Source organism: Lissotriton helveticus, chromosome 12 (genome assembly GCF_964261635.1).
Source record: "Lissotriton helveticus chromosome 12, aLisHel1.1, whole genome shotgun sequence".
Lineage (NCBI taxonomy): Eukaryota > Metazoa > Chordata > Amphibia > Caudata > Salamandridae > Lissotriton > Lissotriton helveticus.
In genome coordinates, this window is record NC_136073.1 from 682,560,462 (window position 1) to 682,578,611 (window position 18,150).

The window sequence follows — 18,150 nt, forward strand, 5'->3', positions numbered from 1 at the left end:
GGAGGCCATCATGCCTATCAACTGCATGAACACTCTCGCTGGCAGGGAGTGTTGCGGTCTGAACTTTTGGATCAGCGACTGAATGCTGTTGATTCTGACTGGGTTTGGTTGAGCCATAGCAGTCAGGGTGTTTATTGTCGCGCCCAGATACTGCCGCACATGGTTTGGTTGAAGGTGCGACTTCGGGTAGTTTAGCGAGAACCCCAGGCTGTGAAGGAGTTGAATAGTGTGGGACATGTCCGCGGCGCACTGTCGTTCCGACTTTGCTTGAACAAGCCAGTCGTCTAGGTACGGGTAGACATGTATGTTCTGTCTCCTGAGGTGCGCCGCCACTGTCGCCAGACACTTTGTAAACACTCTGGGGGCAGTAGTCACCCCGAAGGGTAGGACTTTGAACTGATAGTGCCTGTTTTGAATGGTAAACCTGAGGTATTTTCTGTGGGATGGGTGGAGTGGGATGTGGAAATAAGCATCCTTGAGGTCCAAGGTTGCTAGGAAGTCCCCTTGATTGAGCAGGGGAAGGATTTGTTGCAGTGTCAGCATGTGAAAGTGTTCTGACAGTATGTACATGTTGAGGGGGCGTAGATCCAGAATAGGTCTGAGGGATCCGTCCTTTTTTGGGATGAGGAAGTACAGGGAATAGACCCCAGTGCCTTCCTCTTCCACTGGTACGAGCTCGATTGCGCCTTTTTGCAGCATCACCAGTACTTCCTGCTGCAATAAGTGCAAGTGCTCTGCCGACATAGGACGGTGTCTTGGGGGAATGTTGGGAGGAGTGGATGTTAACTCCAAACAGTAACCGTACTGGATAAGTTTTCTCACCCACCTGTCTGTGGTGATGGACGTCCAGACTGGCAGGAACTGCTGGAGTCTCCCCCCGACAGGTGTTGTATGGTCGGGGGCAGTGACAGAGTCACTGTTTGTTGGCGGCAGAGGAACGGGAGTTGTTGTTCCCTCTGCCTCTGCCCTTGGCACTGTTACCTCTGTAACCCCCTCTACCCTGCTTGGGGTACGACGATTGCACACCACCCTTTGTGAATTGTGTTTGTTGACCCAAGTGTCCTCTGGTAACACCACGTGCTCCTGAGCGACGAAAAGTGCTTCCCCATAATTGTTGTGACTGAAGCGCCCCCATGGACTTAGCAGTCTCGTTGTCCTTTTTAATCTTTTCAAGGGTGGTGTCTACATCTGGACCAAACAGTCTGTCAGGATTGACGGGCTGGTTGAGGATTGTAGTTTGAATGTCAGGCTTAAATCCAGATATACGAAGCCAAGCTTGTCGCCTTAACATGACGCTAGTGTTAATTCCCCTAGCCGCTGTATCTGCCACATCAAGTGCACACTTTATTGCAGCGTTTGAGATAAGCTTTCCCTCTTGTATGAGCATTTCGGCTGCTTCCTTAAACTCATCAGGTAGGTGTTGAAGGAGCTGTTCTAGGGTGTCGTAATGCGCCCTATCGTATCGTGCCAATAGTGCCTGTGTGTTTGCTATACGCCATACATTGGCAGCTTGCGCAGCCACCCTTTTGCCGGATGCCTCAAGCACTTTCGACTCCTTGTCTGGGGGAGGAGCTTCACCCGTTGTTTGGGAGTTTGCCCTCTTGCGGGCATTGGCGACCACCAACGAGTCCAGAGGCAACTGTCCCCGAATATAGGCAGGATCTCCAGGTGCTGGCCTGTATTTTTTCTCGATACGTGGGTTCACCACTCTTGCCCTGGTAGGTTCCTTAAAGATCTCCGGGGCATGTTTAAGGACACCTTTGAGCACAGGAAGTATTTTAACTGTTCTTTCAGAGACAGAGAAAGTGTCGAACAAAAAATCTTCCTCCACCGGGTCAGCATGCATGTCCACATTATGATTTGCTGCTGCCCGTTCTATTAAAGCATTAAATGCTGCAGAATCCTCTGTTGGAGATGTACGTGTCCCAAAACCTTGTGGATCTTGTACCACCTGATGTCCACCTTGGTCCCCAGTGTCGTCATATGAGTCCTGCAGAACATCAGGGTCATCGTCAACTGGGAAATTGTATTGGTCATCTTGTCCATCATCTTCTCCTCCTGATTGTGTGGGTGAAGGAGATGGACTTCTTCTTGGTGGTGGCAGAATAGGCTCAACAAGGGCAGGAATGTCCTGTTCCGGCCTCTTCTTTTTAGTGGAATAACATAGGATTCCAGTGGTTGGGAAGTGATTTTCCTCTTGTAGAGGGTTAATTTCCCTGTTTGGGCATCGATGTAATGCTCAGAATGGTCTTCTGAGGCTTGATGTTGATCCGAGCGTCCCTTTTGCGTAGAAGGATCCGACGTGTTAGCGATTTTCGGCACCGATCTTGGTGCAAATGCTTTTGGTGCCACCCTAGGTGGCAGAGTGTAGAGAAGCTTGGTCGAGGTCTTTGGAGGCGGTGCCGTTGACGACAAAGTCTTCTCCCTAATACGTTTGAGGGAGTCGGTCACCTGCTTTGTGAAGGAGGCAGAGGGTTTGGTAACCGATGGCCGATGTTCGGTGGCGTCGGACTCCCCCGGTGTGGTCGAGATTTGCCTCGACGAATCTTCGGCTGCAACGTATCGCGGCTTCGTTGGAGTCTTTGGCGCCGACGCCGTAGCTGCCGTAGTGCCTGCGGCCTTCGGGCCATGGCTTTTAGTCGACTTCGATTCGACTGCGCGTTTACTTGACGGTGCCGTAGGAGCGTCCGAAGGCGTGTCAACAGACTTAGACGTCCGTGCCGGAACAACTGTGCTTGACACTTGATGGACGGCCGTATTAGAGGATGGTTCCTTCCGCACCTTTTGCGACGCTGTCGACTCGACAGCCTTCTTCGACTTCGGTGGGCCTGAGGGCGACGGAGCCGATGAAGGAGCAGGCTTCGATACTTTTTGTTGGACATCGGCCATTTTAGGTTTGGTCGATTCCGAAGGTTTCGGTTTCGATTTTGGCTGGACGTCGGCCATCTTTGGTGCCGTCGGATCCGAAGGTTTCGGTTTCGGGATCTGAGATGGCGGCTCCGCTTGAGTGTCCGTGGCCGGGCCAGAAGGCGGGGCTGGGGATAGCGGTGCAGGGTCGTGGGTAAGGCCGAGTGGCGATCCCGTGACCTGAGCCTCAATAATGTAGACTTCGGGCATAGCTCTTCCTCTGAGCTATCTTCCGCGGCCCCATAAACTTCCTCGTCGTCCCCTACCTCCTCGACGTATTCAAGGTCGTCGCCCTGTCCCTCGACATGTTCCTCGGGATCGGCTTGGACCTCCGTCGACGGTGGTGAAATCTGGAGATGATGGCTGCCGCCGTCTTCCGCGGGGTCGTCGAATATGTCGTCGGGTGCCGGCGCCGCTCGCTGGGCCTCGAGGCGCGCCGCGCGCCGATGCTTGAGCGTCTTCTTGGACCTGAACTTAGAGCAGGCCATGCAGTTTTCTTCGTTGTGGTCCGGAGATAGGCATTTATTACAAACCGGATGCACATCGATGTGTGGATATTTGGATCCACAGACGGGGCAGAACTTGAACGGGCTCCGCTCCATGTTAAGTTCGTCGGGTCTTGCTGCGACGAGAGGGCCTCGATCGAAGAGTTACTTGACTCCGTAGATGTCCGGCTCAAAGAGTCGGACGACGCTCGAGACCGTACGCAAACAATACCGACGCAGGTAACGAAGGCCTTTTGGCCTTAAGAACAAAGTTGTTTTCGGTTCCGACACGGAGTCGTCGAAACCACATCCGAACCCAATGGCGGAAAAAAACAATCTGGGGATGGAGTCGATGCCCATGCGCACTGTAGTCCAGGGGAGGAGCCACCTATCTCGTGATACTTCGAAGACTCATCCAGGACAACAATGTGCAATCATCCGGACCCAACACTAGGCGGCGATCTATGCATAAGATATGAATTTAGCAGCCCACATGCCTCGAACACATAGTATTCTATGGCTTAAGAGTCTGTGCCAAATTTGGGCATTTCAATCAATAGCTATTTATGTCTCAGCCTGCGTAGGCTGCGCTTGCGCAGTCTCGCTGGGGAGATCTTATGTTTTCCAGAGTGGGGCTTGAAACCGCCCCTCTTCTCCATTGGCTGGCTTCCTAAATGGAGGCCAGCCATTGGGGAAGACGGGCGTCTTTCCATTTAAGCCACGTCTTTTTGGGATTGAGGGGTGTTTTTTAGTTTCTTTCTCTCCTCTTCCCATTGGCTGGAATTTTACATTCCAGCCAATGGGAAGAGGAGAGAAAGAAAAACACGCCCCCCAGTTGGAAAATGACGGGGCTTTTCTGAGATTCATTTCTGCTTGACCGCCGCCGGAATAAGAAGAGAAGCTGCAGAGTCCTTCGCCCCAGCCGGTGAGTGCTAGCTTTTCTTGCCTCTGTTCCCTGATTGTGCCTGTTTTCTTGCCTCTTCTTGCCTCTGTTCCCTCGTTGTGATAATTTTTTCTTGTTTATCTTACTGGGCGGTTAATGAGACAGCGAGTCTACAGTGTGTTATTCACGCAGTCTGCACAGGCTAGTTGGCTCTTCTATTGGTTGGCAACCACCAAATAAGCTTTGTGATTGGTGGACCTTGTCAACCAATTAGAGAGCCTACTTGTGCGTGCAGGCAGCGTGATCAAGACAGGCTGTAGACTCACTGTCTCATGGGCAGCAACGGCGCTCAGTCCTTGTTTAAAGTGGATTTTATATCAGGAGCACAGAGCGGGAGTATTAAAAATAAGCTAAGCGTATATTTTTTTATTTATTATAAATGTTGCATGTTTCAAATATTGTTTGTTTTATTTACATGTGTGTTGGTTCACGCTGTCTGCACGGGCTAGTTGGCTCTCCTATTGGTTGGAAACCACCAAACAAGCTTTGTGATTGGTGGACCTTGTCAACCAATTAGAGAGCCTACTGGCGCGTGCAGGCAGCGTGATCAAGACAGACTGTAGACTCGCTGTCTCATGGGCAGCAACGGCGCATAGTCCTTGTTTAAAGTGGATTTTATATCAGGAGCACAGAGTGGGAGGACTACAAATAAACGTATATTTTTTTATTTATTCTAAAAGTTGCATGTTTCGTTTTAATATTTGTTTTATTTACAGGGTGCTTGCGACGCCCGCAAGGCCCCTGCAGCCCACACTTACTACCCCGCTGCCACTTCTCCCTCCCAACCTCGTTAAGCACCGAGCGCCCGCTCTGTCACCACCGCAGGCACCAGAAGGCGCCCCGAGCTCGCTCACAGTGTCCGGCGCGGAAGGCTCCTGCCGCCCGCTCCCGTTATAAAAGCCTCTTTTATTATCTAAAAACAGCCCCGGGCACTTTAAGAGCTGGCGTTACAGCCTGATGTGAGAATAGGTCGAGTTTTGAAGGCCTTAATTGCCGAAGAGTCGAAGATTTTCAGCTCCATGGGGCGCGGCGCATGGGAACTGGGCCGATTAGGCGCTAGTAATGTAACTGCTTTGCATGAAAGGGTAATCATCAGGGAAGATTTAAAGAGGAGGCTCATACTAAACACAGCAGAGAGACAAACACAGCGATGGGTCTCCGCGAGTTCACTGAACTGCTGCTGAAAACACGACCAGGGATAATCTCTAAGCAGGACCAGGCTTGACAGCAATTGCTATCCGAATATGCTGTGGAGGAGGTTAACTTTTCAAAAAATATGCGATTTCATTTTGTCCGAGTCCAAAATGATGGTCAATGCATTTCATGTATCTGTATTTCCTTCGCTGCTCATCGTTTTCGGCCTGAGATCAGTGCCTGCTCCGGGAGAACTAGGACACCCCCACGCCACTCCGTGGGGGCCAAGGCCGAAGGATTTCAGGGGCGCATTTCACTGGGTCAGCAGTTCATTGTTCATCCTGTTCTTTCGCCTCATGCACAGCTAAACCGGCCTGTCCCCATTTTACGGGGAGTGGGTAAGCTTTCCCCTCTAGGAACACATAAGTTCAGTGGTAGAACACTTTTGAGCTCGAATGGCTGCTGCTAAAACGGCAAAGAAAGCTCTCACTGCCGCAGGAAGAGGGGCATTTTGCATTTGCAGTGCTTTTATTGATTAGCTTCATTAATCTCCCCTGCCCGCGCCTTATTGTTTATGCTGTTTTGTCCAGCATCTTCTTGAGGTTTCCATGGAGGTACCCACCTTCCTGCTGCTCAGCCTAAGCAGAACCTTCTCGGTTAGGAAATGTCACTTACAGACATCTATTCCAACAATCGTCTTGCTAGACATTTTTAAACTGCCTTCAATTTAGAGCGTTGCTCCCATTGAAACTTTCAGATGGATGGCGGCTGGTACGACATGGAAGGAAGGCTTGGATGTTTGAGAGATTTGAGGTAGTGATTGGTTTTCATGCGCCATACCTCTCTGGACTAGAGTACCTCCACTGTACCATCGGTTGGAACTACAAGTGAGACTGGGATGAGTATCTTTCGGAGGAAGGGGATCGTGACGTTGGCTTGTATTGTCACAAGTTGCACCGCATATCATTGACAAACTGGGAGAGTGTAAACTACATTACTGAATTGGGGTGGCCAATGTGGGCATGGGCTGTAACAGTGCCTTGTGTCATCAGTTGTGAGGAAATATTGCCGTTTTCATATAATTAATATTATGTGCATATATTTAAGAATAAGGAGAAGTCTGCATTAGTGTTTTATGACATACCTCCAAAAGGATAGCTCAGTTGGGTCAAAATAATGTCTTTTTGCGCAATGTTATTACGTATGGCATTAGCCAGCAGCTATGAACTGTATCCGTTCTTTCTTACCTAATTTTGTCTTGTAGTGTTGATAGTTTGGAGCTGAGCGTAAGGTGGTGTAGAAAAGTGGGACACTAAAAGTATCTAAAAATTAGCAGGTGCCTTATTTGACCTTGTCCACCTTCTTTTCCTCAGAAAATGCCACTGCTGAAGACCTCCGTTACAATGGAATTATAAGGTTCTAGGGTGCTTCACGTAAAGGCTGGAAAACCAGAGGGGCAAGACACAACACCATGCTTTCTGCAAAGTATCCCTGGCAGACCCTCCAGGCTATTGCGACATGGACTAGGACATTTTTCGGCACAATATATAAAATTGCGCAGCACAGTATTGAGTTGTTAGCGACATCTGTGCACCACTTTATTTCATTACCATACAATTGTTTTGCATAGCCTTGTTTTGGATTTTAAGTTTAAGCTATAGGTCACGTTAGTAGAAGATAAATATATATATCATAATAGGGAGAAGGAAGGAGAGTTAAAGTGTATCATATCTTCAGATTGGAAAAATTAGTTTTATCTACAAATATAAGGCTTACTTGAGAAACAAAAAGTGATCAGATTATCCTTGGAATCCAATTTTGTTTTGGAACCGTGCTGACAGCCACAATGAGGCTTTAAACGAACGATTACAAAGTGCTTTCATTGTGCTCTCACTGTGTACGATTACCTATTGCAAAGTGCTTGTATTGTGTATGACCACATTCAAGATGTGTGGTAACACATAGTAAAACCGGATGGCAAGTGAGGGTGCGCACGTTCATTACTGGAACGGATGCTTAAGGGATAGATGTACATGTATGTGTAAATATATAAATATGTGGAAAGCATATTCCCACAGGCCTAATGATAGATTGGGGAATGTATATATATATATATATATATATATACCATATCTGTTTCTGCAGCTTTGGACCTATCTTGGGCCTATATCTGTTTCTGCAGCTTTGGAAACTCTGCATTTGGATATCCTTGGAGAATATATATATAGGCCGCGTTTCTTTTTTTATTGCGTCACAGGCTTATTTGTAGCGCCTTACTACACTTACTCCCGTTCACTCCTAGCTCGCTTCCTTCTTTCCCTGGCCCTGCCCTTCCACTCTACGTTGTGTGCTGGGGCACATTGCTCTTTTGTCACTGCTCAGAGTTAAGTCAAGGGAGCCTCTCTGATGGCTTTTGCGCCGCGCTGTCCTGCTAATGTTTTACTGGAGCCTTGGTTTATTAATATGTGGAGGAGTTGTTTTAAGATGATTACAGTAAAAATGGGAGTGCTTAGTTGAAATGCTTGGAATGCATTACAATTAATGGCACTATGTTTTATTGTAATCTCTTATTAAAATAGTGATCTAATGATAAGCACAGCTGACCTGCTTAATTTGCGGACACTGACCGTGCTAATATTTATCGCAGACTGCGGTTTTCTGGATCAGGGACACCATCTTAAATGGAGTAAAAGGCTCTACGTAGGATAAACCATGTGATTGTTAATTTTGATCAGGAAACACAGGGTCACCTCAGAATGTCAAGGCACGCACACTGACAAGGCCCAGTCTCCAGCCCTGACATTTATTTCCTCAGTCCCACAGTGAGTCTCATGCTGCTCCACTTCCATCATTCTACACATTAGCGGATGTACGAACATGACTAATTGTAGTATGTTGAAATTCAAAGTCAAGGCAGTGTTCCGTTGATGTAAACAAAAAAATAAATAAAAATCACAACCGAAAATCAGTGTTGAATATTTAACAGTTTTCCAATATGACGTCGTTCAAGATGGTGGACTGACTTACAGTGAGCTATGGAATACCCGTCCCTGTAGGAGTTACTTGTGAGTACAGGTGGAATAGGCGTACATTATTCTGTCATTCTCTCCTAGGGCCCAGCGGGCCGCCACCTATGTATTCCTCTACATTGTCACGCGGTATTCAGTGCTGTATGGGACTTTGAATGAAAAAAGGGTTCAGAAAGACTCACACATTGACCATTAGTTACAGTCTTCATGCCATGAGAGGAGCGAGGTTCTTCCAGGGGTTACAAGTACTGGAGTTATTTAGATCTTAGTGAAGGACACTTTGTGGGAGGGGATAGAAAATCAAACACCTGCACTTATTAGCTCGGCAGACAGTTGGAGCACCCTGTCAGTCGTCCTACATTTTTGCACTTTTTGTGTTGCACATTGTTGTACATCCTCTTCCAGTATTGACAGCAGGCCTGTGCTCCAGGAAGCAATGTAAACATCAGGTCTCCTTTATTTACGAAGCATATTTTCCAACAGTTCTAGGAGGAGGGCGACTTAGCAGCTCGCAAACTTGTGGATGAATGAGTTTGCCCAAATGAATTCCACGCACGCACCCTCCACAGAATTCACAATGTGGCACCTATTGCTGGGATGAAGTAGGAGATGGGGACATGTCCCCCTCCTGTGCGCATGAGCTCCTCCTGCATATGACACCCCATGCGCATATGAGCACCTCCTATGCAGATGAGACCATTTTTGTGCGTGTGACGCCCCTCCTGTGCCTGTGACGCCCCTCCTGTGAGTATGGGCCTGTCCTGTGCTTGTGAGTCACTGTGTGCATCTCTACTACTCTCTCTCTGCTACTCTCTACTACTCACTCTACTCATTCTCTACTACTCTCTACTCATTCTCTACTACTCACTCTACTCACTCTCTATTAACTCTTGCGCTACCTTTCGCTCTACCTCTCTACTACTCTACCGCTCTACCCGCACACATATGCGCACACACACACACACACACATATATATATAAATGCATATCTATATGTCAAGGGGGGGAGGGAGCACCGCGAACATATCCCAGCTGAATTACCTCTGTTGCATCTTGGTAAATGAAGTTCATTGTAGTTGCTCGTTCAGTTCAAAAATCATAAAGTTCAAGGCCAGTGCCATTATTCTTCTCTCGCGTATCCCTAGACACGTGTTTCAGGCTTCTGCCATCATCAGTAGGGAAAAAATATCGTTAGGTCGCCGGATATGCTGCCACAATCTTCTCAGGACCATCACCACTCCAAGGCATGCAGGCACTCCCTGAGCTCGTCAGCTCGTGGCTCACGGGAGCCATTTTAAAGTCAAGGGGGGGAGGGAGCACCGCGAACATATCCCAGCTGAATTACCTCTGTTGCATCTTGGTAAATGAAGTTCATTGTAGTTGCTCGTTCAGTTCAAAAATCATAAAGTTCAAGGCCAGTGCCATTATTCTTCTCTCGCGTATCCCTAGACACGTGTTTCAGGCTTCTGCCATCATCAGTAGGGAAAAAATATCGTTAGGTCGCCGGATATGCTGCCACAATCTTCTCAGGACCATCACCACTCCAAGGCATGCAGGCACTCCCTGAGCTCGTCAGCTCGTGGCTCACGGGAGCCATTTTAAAGTCAAGGGGGGGAGGGAGCACCGCGAACATATCCCAGCTGAATTACCTCTGTTGCATCTTGGTAAATGAAGTTCATTGTAGTTGCTCGTTCAGTTCAAAAATCATAAAGTTCAAGGCCAGTGCCATTATTCTTCTCTCGCGTATCCCTAGACACGTGTTTCAGGCTTCTGCCATCATCAGTAGGGAAAAAATATCGTTAGGTCGCCGGATATGCTGCCACAATCTTCTCAGGACCATCACCACTCCAAGGCATGCAGGCACTCCCTGAGCTCGTCAGCTCGTGGCTCACGGGAGCCATTTTAAAGTCAAGGGGGGGAGGGAGCACCGCGAACATATCCCAGCTGAATTACCTCTGTTGCATCTTGGTAAATGAAGTTCATTGTAGTTGCTCGTTCAGTTCAAAAATCATAAAGTTCAAGGCCAGTGCCATTATTCTTCTCTCGCGTATCCCTAGACACGTGTTTCAGGCTTCTGCCATCATCAGTAGGGAAAAAATATCGTTAGGTCGCCGGATATGCTGCCACAATCTTCTCAGGACCATCACCACTCCAAGGCATGCAGGCACTCCCTGAGCTCGTCAGCTCGTGGCTCACGGGAGCCATTTTAAAGTCAAGGGGGGGAGGGAGCACCGCGAACATATCCCAGCTGAATTACCTCTGTTGCATCTTGGTAAATGAAGTTCATTGTAGTTGCTCGTTCAGTTCAAAAATCATAAAGTTCAAGGCCAGTGCCATTATTCTTCTCTCGCGTATCCCTAGACACGTGTTTCAGGCTTCTGCCATCATCAGTAGGGAAAAAATATCGTTAGGTCGCCGGATATGCTGCCACAATCTTCTCAGGACCATCACCACTCCAAGGCATGCAGGCACTCCCTGAGCTCGTCAGCTCGTGGCTCACGGGAGCCATTTTAAAGTCAAGGGGGGGAGGGAGCACCGCGAACATATCCCAGCTGAATTACCTCTGTTGCATCTTGGTAAATGAAGTTCATTGTAGTCGCTCGTTCAGTTCAAAAATCATAAAGTTCAAGGCCAGTGCCATTATTCTTCTCTCGCGTATCCCTAGACACTGCCTTGGAGTGGTGATGGTCCTGAGAAGATTGTGGCAGCATATCCGGCGACCTAACGATATTTTTTCCCTACTGATGATGGCAGAAGCCTGAAACACGTGTCTAGGGATACGCGAGAGAAGAATAATGGCACTGGCCTTGAACTTTATGATTTTTGAACTGAACGAGCAACTACAATGAACTTCATTTACCAAGATGCAACAGAGGTAATTCAGCTGGGATATGTTCGCGGTGCTCCCTCCCCCCCTTGACTTTAAAATGGCTCCCGTGAGCCACGAGCTGACGAGCTCAGGGAGTGCCTGCATGCCTTGGAGTGGTGATGGTCCTGAGAAGATTGTGGCAGCATATCCGGCGACCTAACGATATTTTTTCCCTACTGATGATGGCAGAAGCCTGAAACACGTGTCTAGGGATACGCGAGAGAAGAATAATGGCACTGGCCTTGAACTTTATGATTTTTGAACTGAACGAGCAACTACAATGAACTTCATTTACCAAGATGCAACAGAGGTAATTCAGCTGGGATATGTTCGCGGTGCTCCCTCCCCCCCTTGACTTTAAAATGGCTCCCGTGAGCCACGAGCTGACGAGCTCAGGGAGTGCCTGCATGCCTTGGAGTGGTGATGGTCCTGAGAAGATTGTGGCAGCATATCCGGCGACCTAACGATATTTTTTCCCTACTGATGATGGCAGAAGCCTGAAACACGTGTCTAGGGATACGCGAGAGAAGAATAATGGCACTGGCCTTGAACTTTATGATTTTTGAACTGAACGAGCAACTACAATGAACTTCATTTACCAAGATGCAACAGAGGTAATTCAGCTGGGATATGTTCGCGGTGCTCCCTCCCCCCCTTGACTTTAAAATGGCTCCCGTGAGCCACGAGCTGACGAGCTCAGGGAGTGCCTGCATGCCTTGGAGTGGTGATGGTCCTGAGAAGATTGTGGCAGCATATCCGGCGACCTAACGATATTTTTTCCCTACTGATGATGGCAGAAGCCTGAAACACGTGTCTAGGGATACGCGAGAGAAGAATAATGGCACTGGCCTTGAACTTTATGATTTTTGAACTGAACGAGCAACTACAATGAACTTCATTTACCAAGATGCAACAGAGGTAATTCAGCTGGGATATGTTCGCGGTGCTCCCTCCCCCCCTTGACTTTAAAATGGCTCCCGTGAGCCACGAGCTGACGAGCTCAGGGAGTGCCTGCATGCCTTGGAGTGGTGATGGTCCTGAGAAGATTGTGGCAGCATATCCGGCGACCTAACGATATTTTTTCCCTACTGATGATGGCAGAAGCCTGAAACACGTGTCTAGGGATACGCGAGAGAAGAATAATGGCACTGGCCTTGAACTTTATGATTTTTGAACTGAACGAGCAACTACAATGAACTTCATTTACTAAGATGCAACAGAGGTAATTCAGCTGGGATATGTTCGCGGTGCTCCCTCCCCCCCTTGACTTTAAAATGGCTCCCGTGAGCCACGAGCTGACGAGCTCAGGGAGTGCCTGCATGCCTTGGAGTGGTGATGGTCCTGAGAAGATTGTGGCAGCATATCCGGCGACCTAACGATATTTTTTCCCTACTGATGATGGCAGAAGCCTGAAACACGTGTCTAGGGATACGCGAGAGAAGAATAATGGCACTGGCCTTGAACTTTATGATTTTTTAACTGAACGAGCAACTACAATGAACTTCATTTACCAAGATGCAACAGAGGTAATTCAGCTGGGATATGTTCGCGGTGCTCCCTCCCCCCCTTGACTTTAAAATGGCTCCCGTGAGCCACGAGCTGACGAGCTCAGGGAGTGCCTGCATGCCTTGGAGTGGTGATGGTCCTGAGAAGATTGTGGCAGCATATCCGGCGACCTAACGATATTTTTTCCCTACTGATGATGGCAGAAGCCTGAAACACGTGTCTAGGGATACGCGAGAGAAGAATAATGGCACTGGCCTTGAACTTTATGATTTTTGAACTGAACGAGCAACTACAATGAACTTCATTTACCAAGATGCAACAGAGGTAATTCAGCTGGGATATGTTCGCGGTGCTCCCTCCCCCCCTTGACTTTAAAATGGCTCCCGTGAGCCACGAGCTGACGAGCTCAGGGAGTGCCTGCATGCCTTGGAGTGGTGATGGTCCTGAGAAGATTGTGGCAGCATATCCGGCGACCTAACGATATTTTTTCCCTACTGATGATGGCAGAAGCCTGAAACACGTGTCTAGGGATACGCGAGAGAAGAATAATGGCACTGGCCTTGAACTTTATGATTTTTGAACTAAACGAGCAACTACAATGAACTTCATTTACCAAGATGCAACAGAGGTAATTCAGCTGGGATATGTTCGCGGTGCTCCCTCCCCCCCTTGACTTTAAAATGGCTCCCGTGAGCCACGAGCTGACGAGCTCAGGGAGTGCCTGCATGCCTTGGAGTGGTGATGGTCCTGAGAAGATTGTGGCAGCATATCCGGCGACCTAACGATATTTTTTCCCTACTGATGATGGCAGAAGCCTGAAACACGTGTCTAGGGATACGCGAGAGAAGAATAATGGCACTGGCCTTGAACTTTATGATTTTTGAACTGAACGAGCAACTACAATGAACTTCATTTACCAAGATGCAACAGAGGTAATTCAGCTGGGATATGTTCGCGGTGCTCCCTCCCCCCCTTGACTTTAAAATGGCTCCCGTGAGCCACGAGCTGACGAGCTCAGGGAGTGCCTGCATGCCTTGGAGTGGTGATGGTCCTGAGAAGATTGTGGCAGCATATCCGGCGACCTAACGATATTTTTTCCCTACTGATGATGGCAGAAGCCTGAAACACGTGTCTAGGGATACGCGAGAGAAGAATAATGGCACTGGCCTTGAACTTTATGATTTTTGAACTGAACGAGCAACTACAATGAACTTCATTTACCAAGATGCAACAGAGGTAATTCAGCTGGGATATGTTCGCGGTGCTCCCTCCCCCCCTTGACTTTAAAATGGCTCCCGTGAGCCACGAGCTGACGAGCTCAGGGAGTGCCTGCATGCCTTGGAGTGGTGATGGTCCTGAGAAGATTGTGGCAGCATATCCGGCGACCTAACGATATTTTTTCCCTACTGATGATGGCAGAAGCCTGAAACACGTGTCTAGGGATACGCGAGAGAAGAATAATGGCACTGGCCTTGAACTTTATGATTTTTGAACTGAACGAGCAACTACAATGAACTTCATTTACCAAGATGCAACAGAGGTAATTCAGCTGGGATATGTTCGCGGTGCTCCCTCCCCCCCTTGACTTTAAAATGGCTCCCGTGAGCCACGAGCTGACGAGCTCAGGGAGTGCCTGCATGCCTTGGAGTGGTGATGGTCCTGAGAAGATTGTGGCAGCATATCCGGCGACCTAACGATATTTTTTCCCTACTGATGATGGCAGAAGCCTGAAACACGTGTCTAGGGATACGCGAGAGAAGAATAATGGCACTGGCCTTGAACTTTATGATTTTTGAACTGAACGAGCAACTACAATGAACTTCATTTACCAAGATGCAACAGAGGTAATTCAGCTGGGATATGTTCGCGGTGCTCCCTCCCCCCCTTGACTTTAAAATGGCTCCCGTGAGCCACGAGCTGACGAGCTCAGGGAGTGCCTGCATGCCTTGGAGTGGTGATGGTCCTGAGAAGATTGTGGCAGCATATCCGGCGACCTAACGATATTTTTTCCCTACTGATGATGGCAGAAGCCTGAAACACGTGTCTAGGGATACGCGAGAGAAGAATAATGGCACTGGCCTTGAACTTTATGATTTTTGAACTGAACGAGCAACTACAATGAACTTCATTTACCAAGATGCAACAGAGGTAATTCAGCTGGGATATGTTCGCGGTGCTCCCTCCCCCCCTTGACTTTAAAATGGCTCCCGTGAGCCACGAGCTGACGAGCTCAGGGAGTGCCTGCATGCCTTGGAGTGGTGATGGTCCTGAGAAGATTGTGGCAGCATATCCGGCGACCTAACGATATTTTTTCCCTACTGATGATGGCAGAAGCCTGAAACACGTGTCTAGGGATACGCGAGAGAAGAATAATGGCACTGGCCTTGAACTTTATGATTTTTGAACTGAACGAGCAACTACAATGAACTTCATTTACCAAGATGCAACAGAGGTAATTCAGCTGGGATATGTTCGCGGTGCTCCCTCCCCCCCTTGACTTTAAAATGGCTCCCGTGAGCCACGAGCTGACGAGCTCAGGGAGTGCCTGCATGCCTTGGAGTGGTGATGGTCCTGAGAAGATTGTGGCAGCATATCCGGCGACCTAACGATATTTTTTCCCTACTGATGATGGCAGAAGCCTGAAACACGTGTCTAGGGATACGCGAGAGAAGAATAATGGCACTGGCCTTGAACTTTATGATTTTTGAACTGAACGAGCAACTACAATGAACTTCATTTACCAAGATGCAACAGAGGTAATTCAGCTGGGATATGTTCGCGGTGCTCCCTCCCCCCCTTGGCATATCTATATATATATGTATATATATATATATATATATATATATAAATATATATATATATATATATATATATATATATATATATATATATATATACATACATATATAAACATATATATATAATCTGCATATCTATATAAATGCATGCATACATATACATATATGCATATGCAATAGGTCTTGCATTTGCGAGAGGTTAAGCTATTGGCATTGTAAATGACAATGCCATTTATTTATCTGTTTTCAAAACCAACACAAATAAAAATGTTGTCATTTACAATGCCAATAGCTCTAACTTTTGCAAAGGCGAGACCGTTGCATTGTAAATGCTTGTTTCTCTAGCAAGGACAGGTTCACTATGGGCATTATATACGTAACATGATGTTTGAGTTTCACATGCAGAAAGCTTTCAAAACTTCAGAAAAGAATCGTATTCCATTATTTGATGTTTCATGCAAATTAGACAAAAAGAACCGAAGATACTATCAAAACACAATAAAAGCTTATTTTATGTAAAGAAAAAAATAAATATTGCCACTTCTAAATCAAACCAAGTTTTTACAACACAAAAAAATAATATGCCCGTGAATGGTAACAGCTTATATGGAAGGAAAGTCAGAAATGGATACGAGATCTTGCACACAGATGGAGATAATAACTATTTTGAAAATCTATCCAGAGCCTATGGAAGTTACAGTGGTTTCTTCATAGCAGGACCGAACTAACATAGATCCAGGAGCACAGCCTCCCAATTATTACAATGAGTGGAAGCAGATGCTAGGAAACTTATCGACAACACAAATAAACAATGTACCAAACAGTTGTGCTTTAGCAGCCAGAATAGTCATCATGTTGTGCACTCTTAAAATTTCTTACTTGGACGTTAGGCATCCAACCTTAAAAAAGATCTGAAGCAGCTTACCTTGGCAGAGGCACCGCTCTCCATTTCCAGGATGAGCACAGGGCGGTTGGGCTGTTCGTCAATCATCTGCTTGGTCTTTTCTAGTACCTGGTGGTCATGAAACAAAAAACGGACCATGAACGTTTAGAACATGCTTTAGGATGTAAGAGAATACAGCAAGGAAGGAGAAATGGTCATGCATAAGTAATTGTGTCACTCTTGAGCTAACTTTCTATCGACATAGAACAATCTTCTGTTTCTACTACCACAAGTCAAACCGCATCAGCGCTCTCATTCACACTCCTTAACAACAGGTCCTGAGACAAGCTCCTCCTACCAGCAGTTAACAAAACCCCTCAAAACCATGCAGTATGCTCCTTCCACACGTTGCTACGGAAGAGTAGTCCCTGCAAACATGCTTGCACTCCTAAGAGAACTTCTATCATAACCACCTTCCATCTCTTCACAAGGTAATGCTCCCCACCTACCTCACTCTACAACTCCAATTCTGAATATACCCTATCCTCAACCAGTAGGTTTCCAAAATGCCTCTGAAGCACCCCCACTTTGAAAAGTGTCCGATTGCGCCTCTCAATAGATCTTGTCCTCATGACAGTGCTGCATTCAGCTTCGACAATTATTCAGCCCTTACCCGTTTCTGAACATCAGCTTTGCAGGCACGATCAAGGTCATCCATAAGCTTCTTCAGACCTTTCAGAGCCTCCCTTAACTCATCCTTCTGCCACTGGGCAATGACTGCAGTGGCAAGAGTCTACCAAAGAAGCACAGGTTTTAGTAAACAAATATCATTGTATAACACACAGTGGAAAATATACGTACTGTTTTATGAATAAAAAAAAAAAACACCTTTCACCCTAAAAAGTACTACAATTTTAGAGGCTCTGCAAGTCACGACTGGTGATCACTAGAACAGCTGGACATAACGCAAGGGCATACTCTAAGCTATGTGAAGATTGCGTACAGAAGCAGCATCAATAGAGTATTGGCACAGCAGTAAGAGGTGTTATGGATCGATCAATGTGCATTTGTGAAGGCTGCTTAAGTGACGCTGAACGCCGTATGTGAGAAACTGGTAGGGTGCGGACATGCAGTGCTGAAGCAACAGGTCAGGTTGACGGAAGGCAACACATCCTCGACTTCTGATGATCAATTAATGCTACAGTGATTCATTTGAATCCTGTAACCACTCTTTGTAAGAAATCAAAGTTGCAATGTTTTAGGAACTCACCTCACCAAGGTCAGCAATTTCCTTTTGAACGTCCTTGTTAGGGGCAGTCTGCACTTTCACTTTAGCATCTAGAGCAGATAGAGATTGCTTCAGGCTATCTACTTTCCGCAGTGCCTAGAATAAAAAGATTGACAGTGGTCTACAATATTATCATTACAGTGCAGGTCTCCAGCTAGCAACCTAGTAGGTTATCCTGCTTCCAGAAGTTATAAAGAGCTCTTTGATTCGCCTTCTTTAATTAGAGCTCAACTGCCTTTACACATAGGTTCCGGAATTTCTTCTCTCACCACTACTTGTTATCCAGCAATTAGGGCTACTGACACAGG

General features: G+C 47.1%; 1 protein-coding gene across 1 annotated transcript in view; it reads right to left on the reverse strand.

The window, feature by feature from the left end:
- The window catches only part of AARS1 (alanyl-tRNA synthetase 1), a 373,026-nt gene that overhangs the window by 104,679 nt on the left and 250,197 nt on the right, over positions 1–18,150 (reverse strand). The window contains exons 17-19 of the mRNA XM_078670073.1: positions 17,825–17,938; positions 17,228–17,347; positions 16,597–16,683 (exon numbers count right to left, since the gene is read on the reverse strand). Coding sequence (XP_078526199.1) covers positions 16,597–16,683; positions 17,228–17,347; positions 17,825–17,938 — 321 coding nt within the window. The remainder of the gene's footprint in view (positions 1–16,596; positions 16,684–17,227; positions 17,348–17,824; positions 17,939–18,150) is intronic.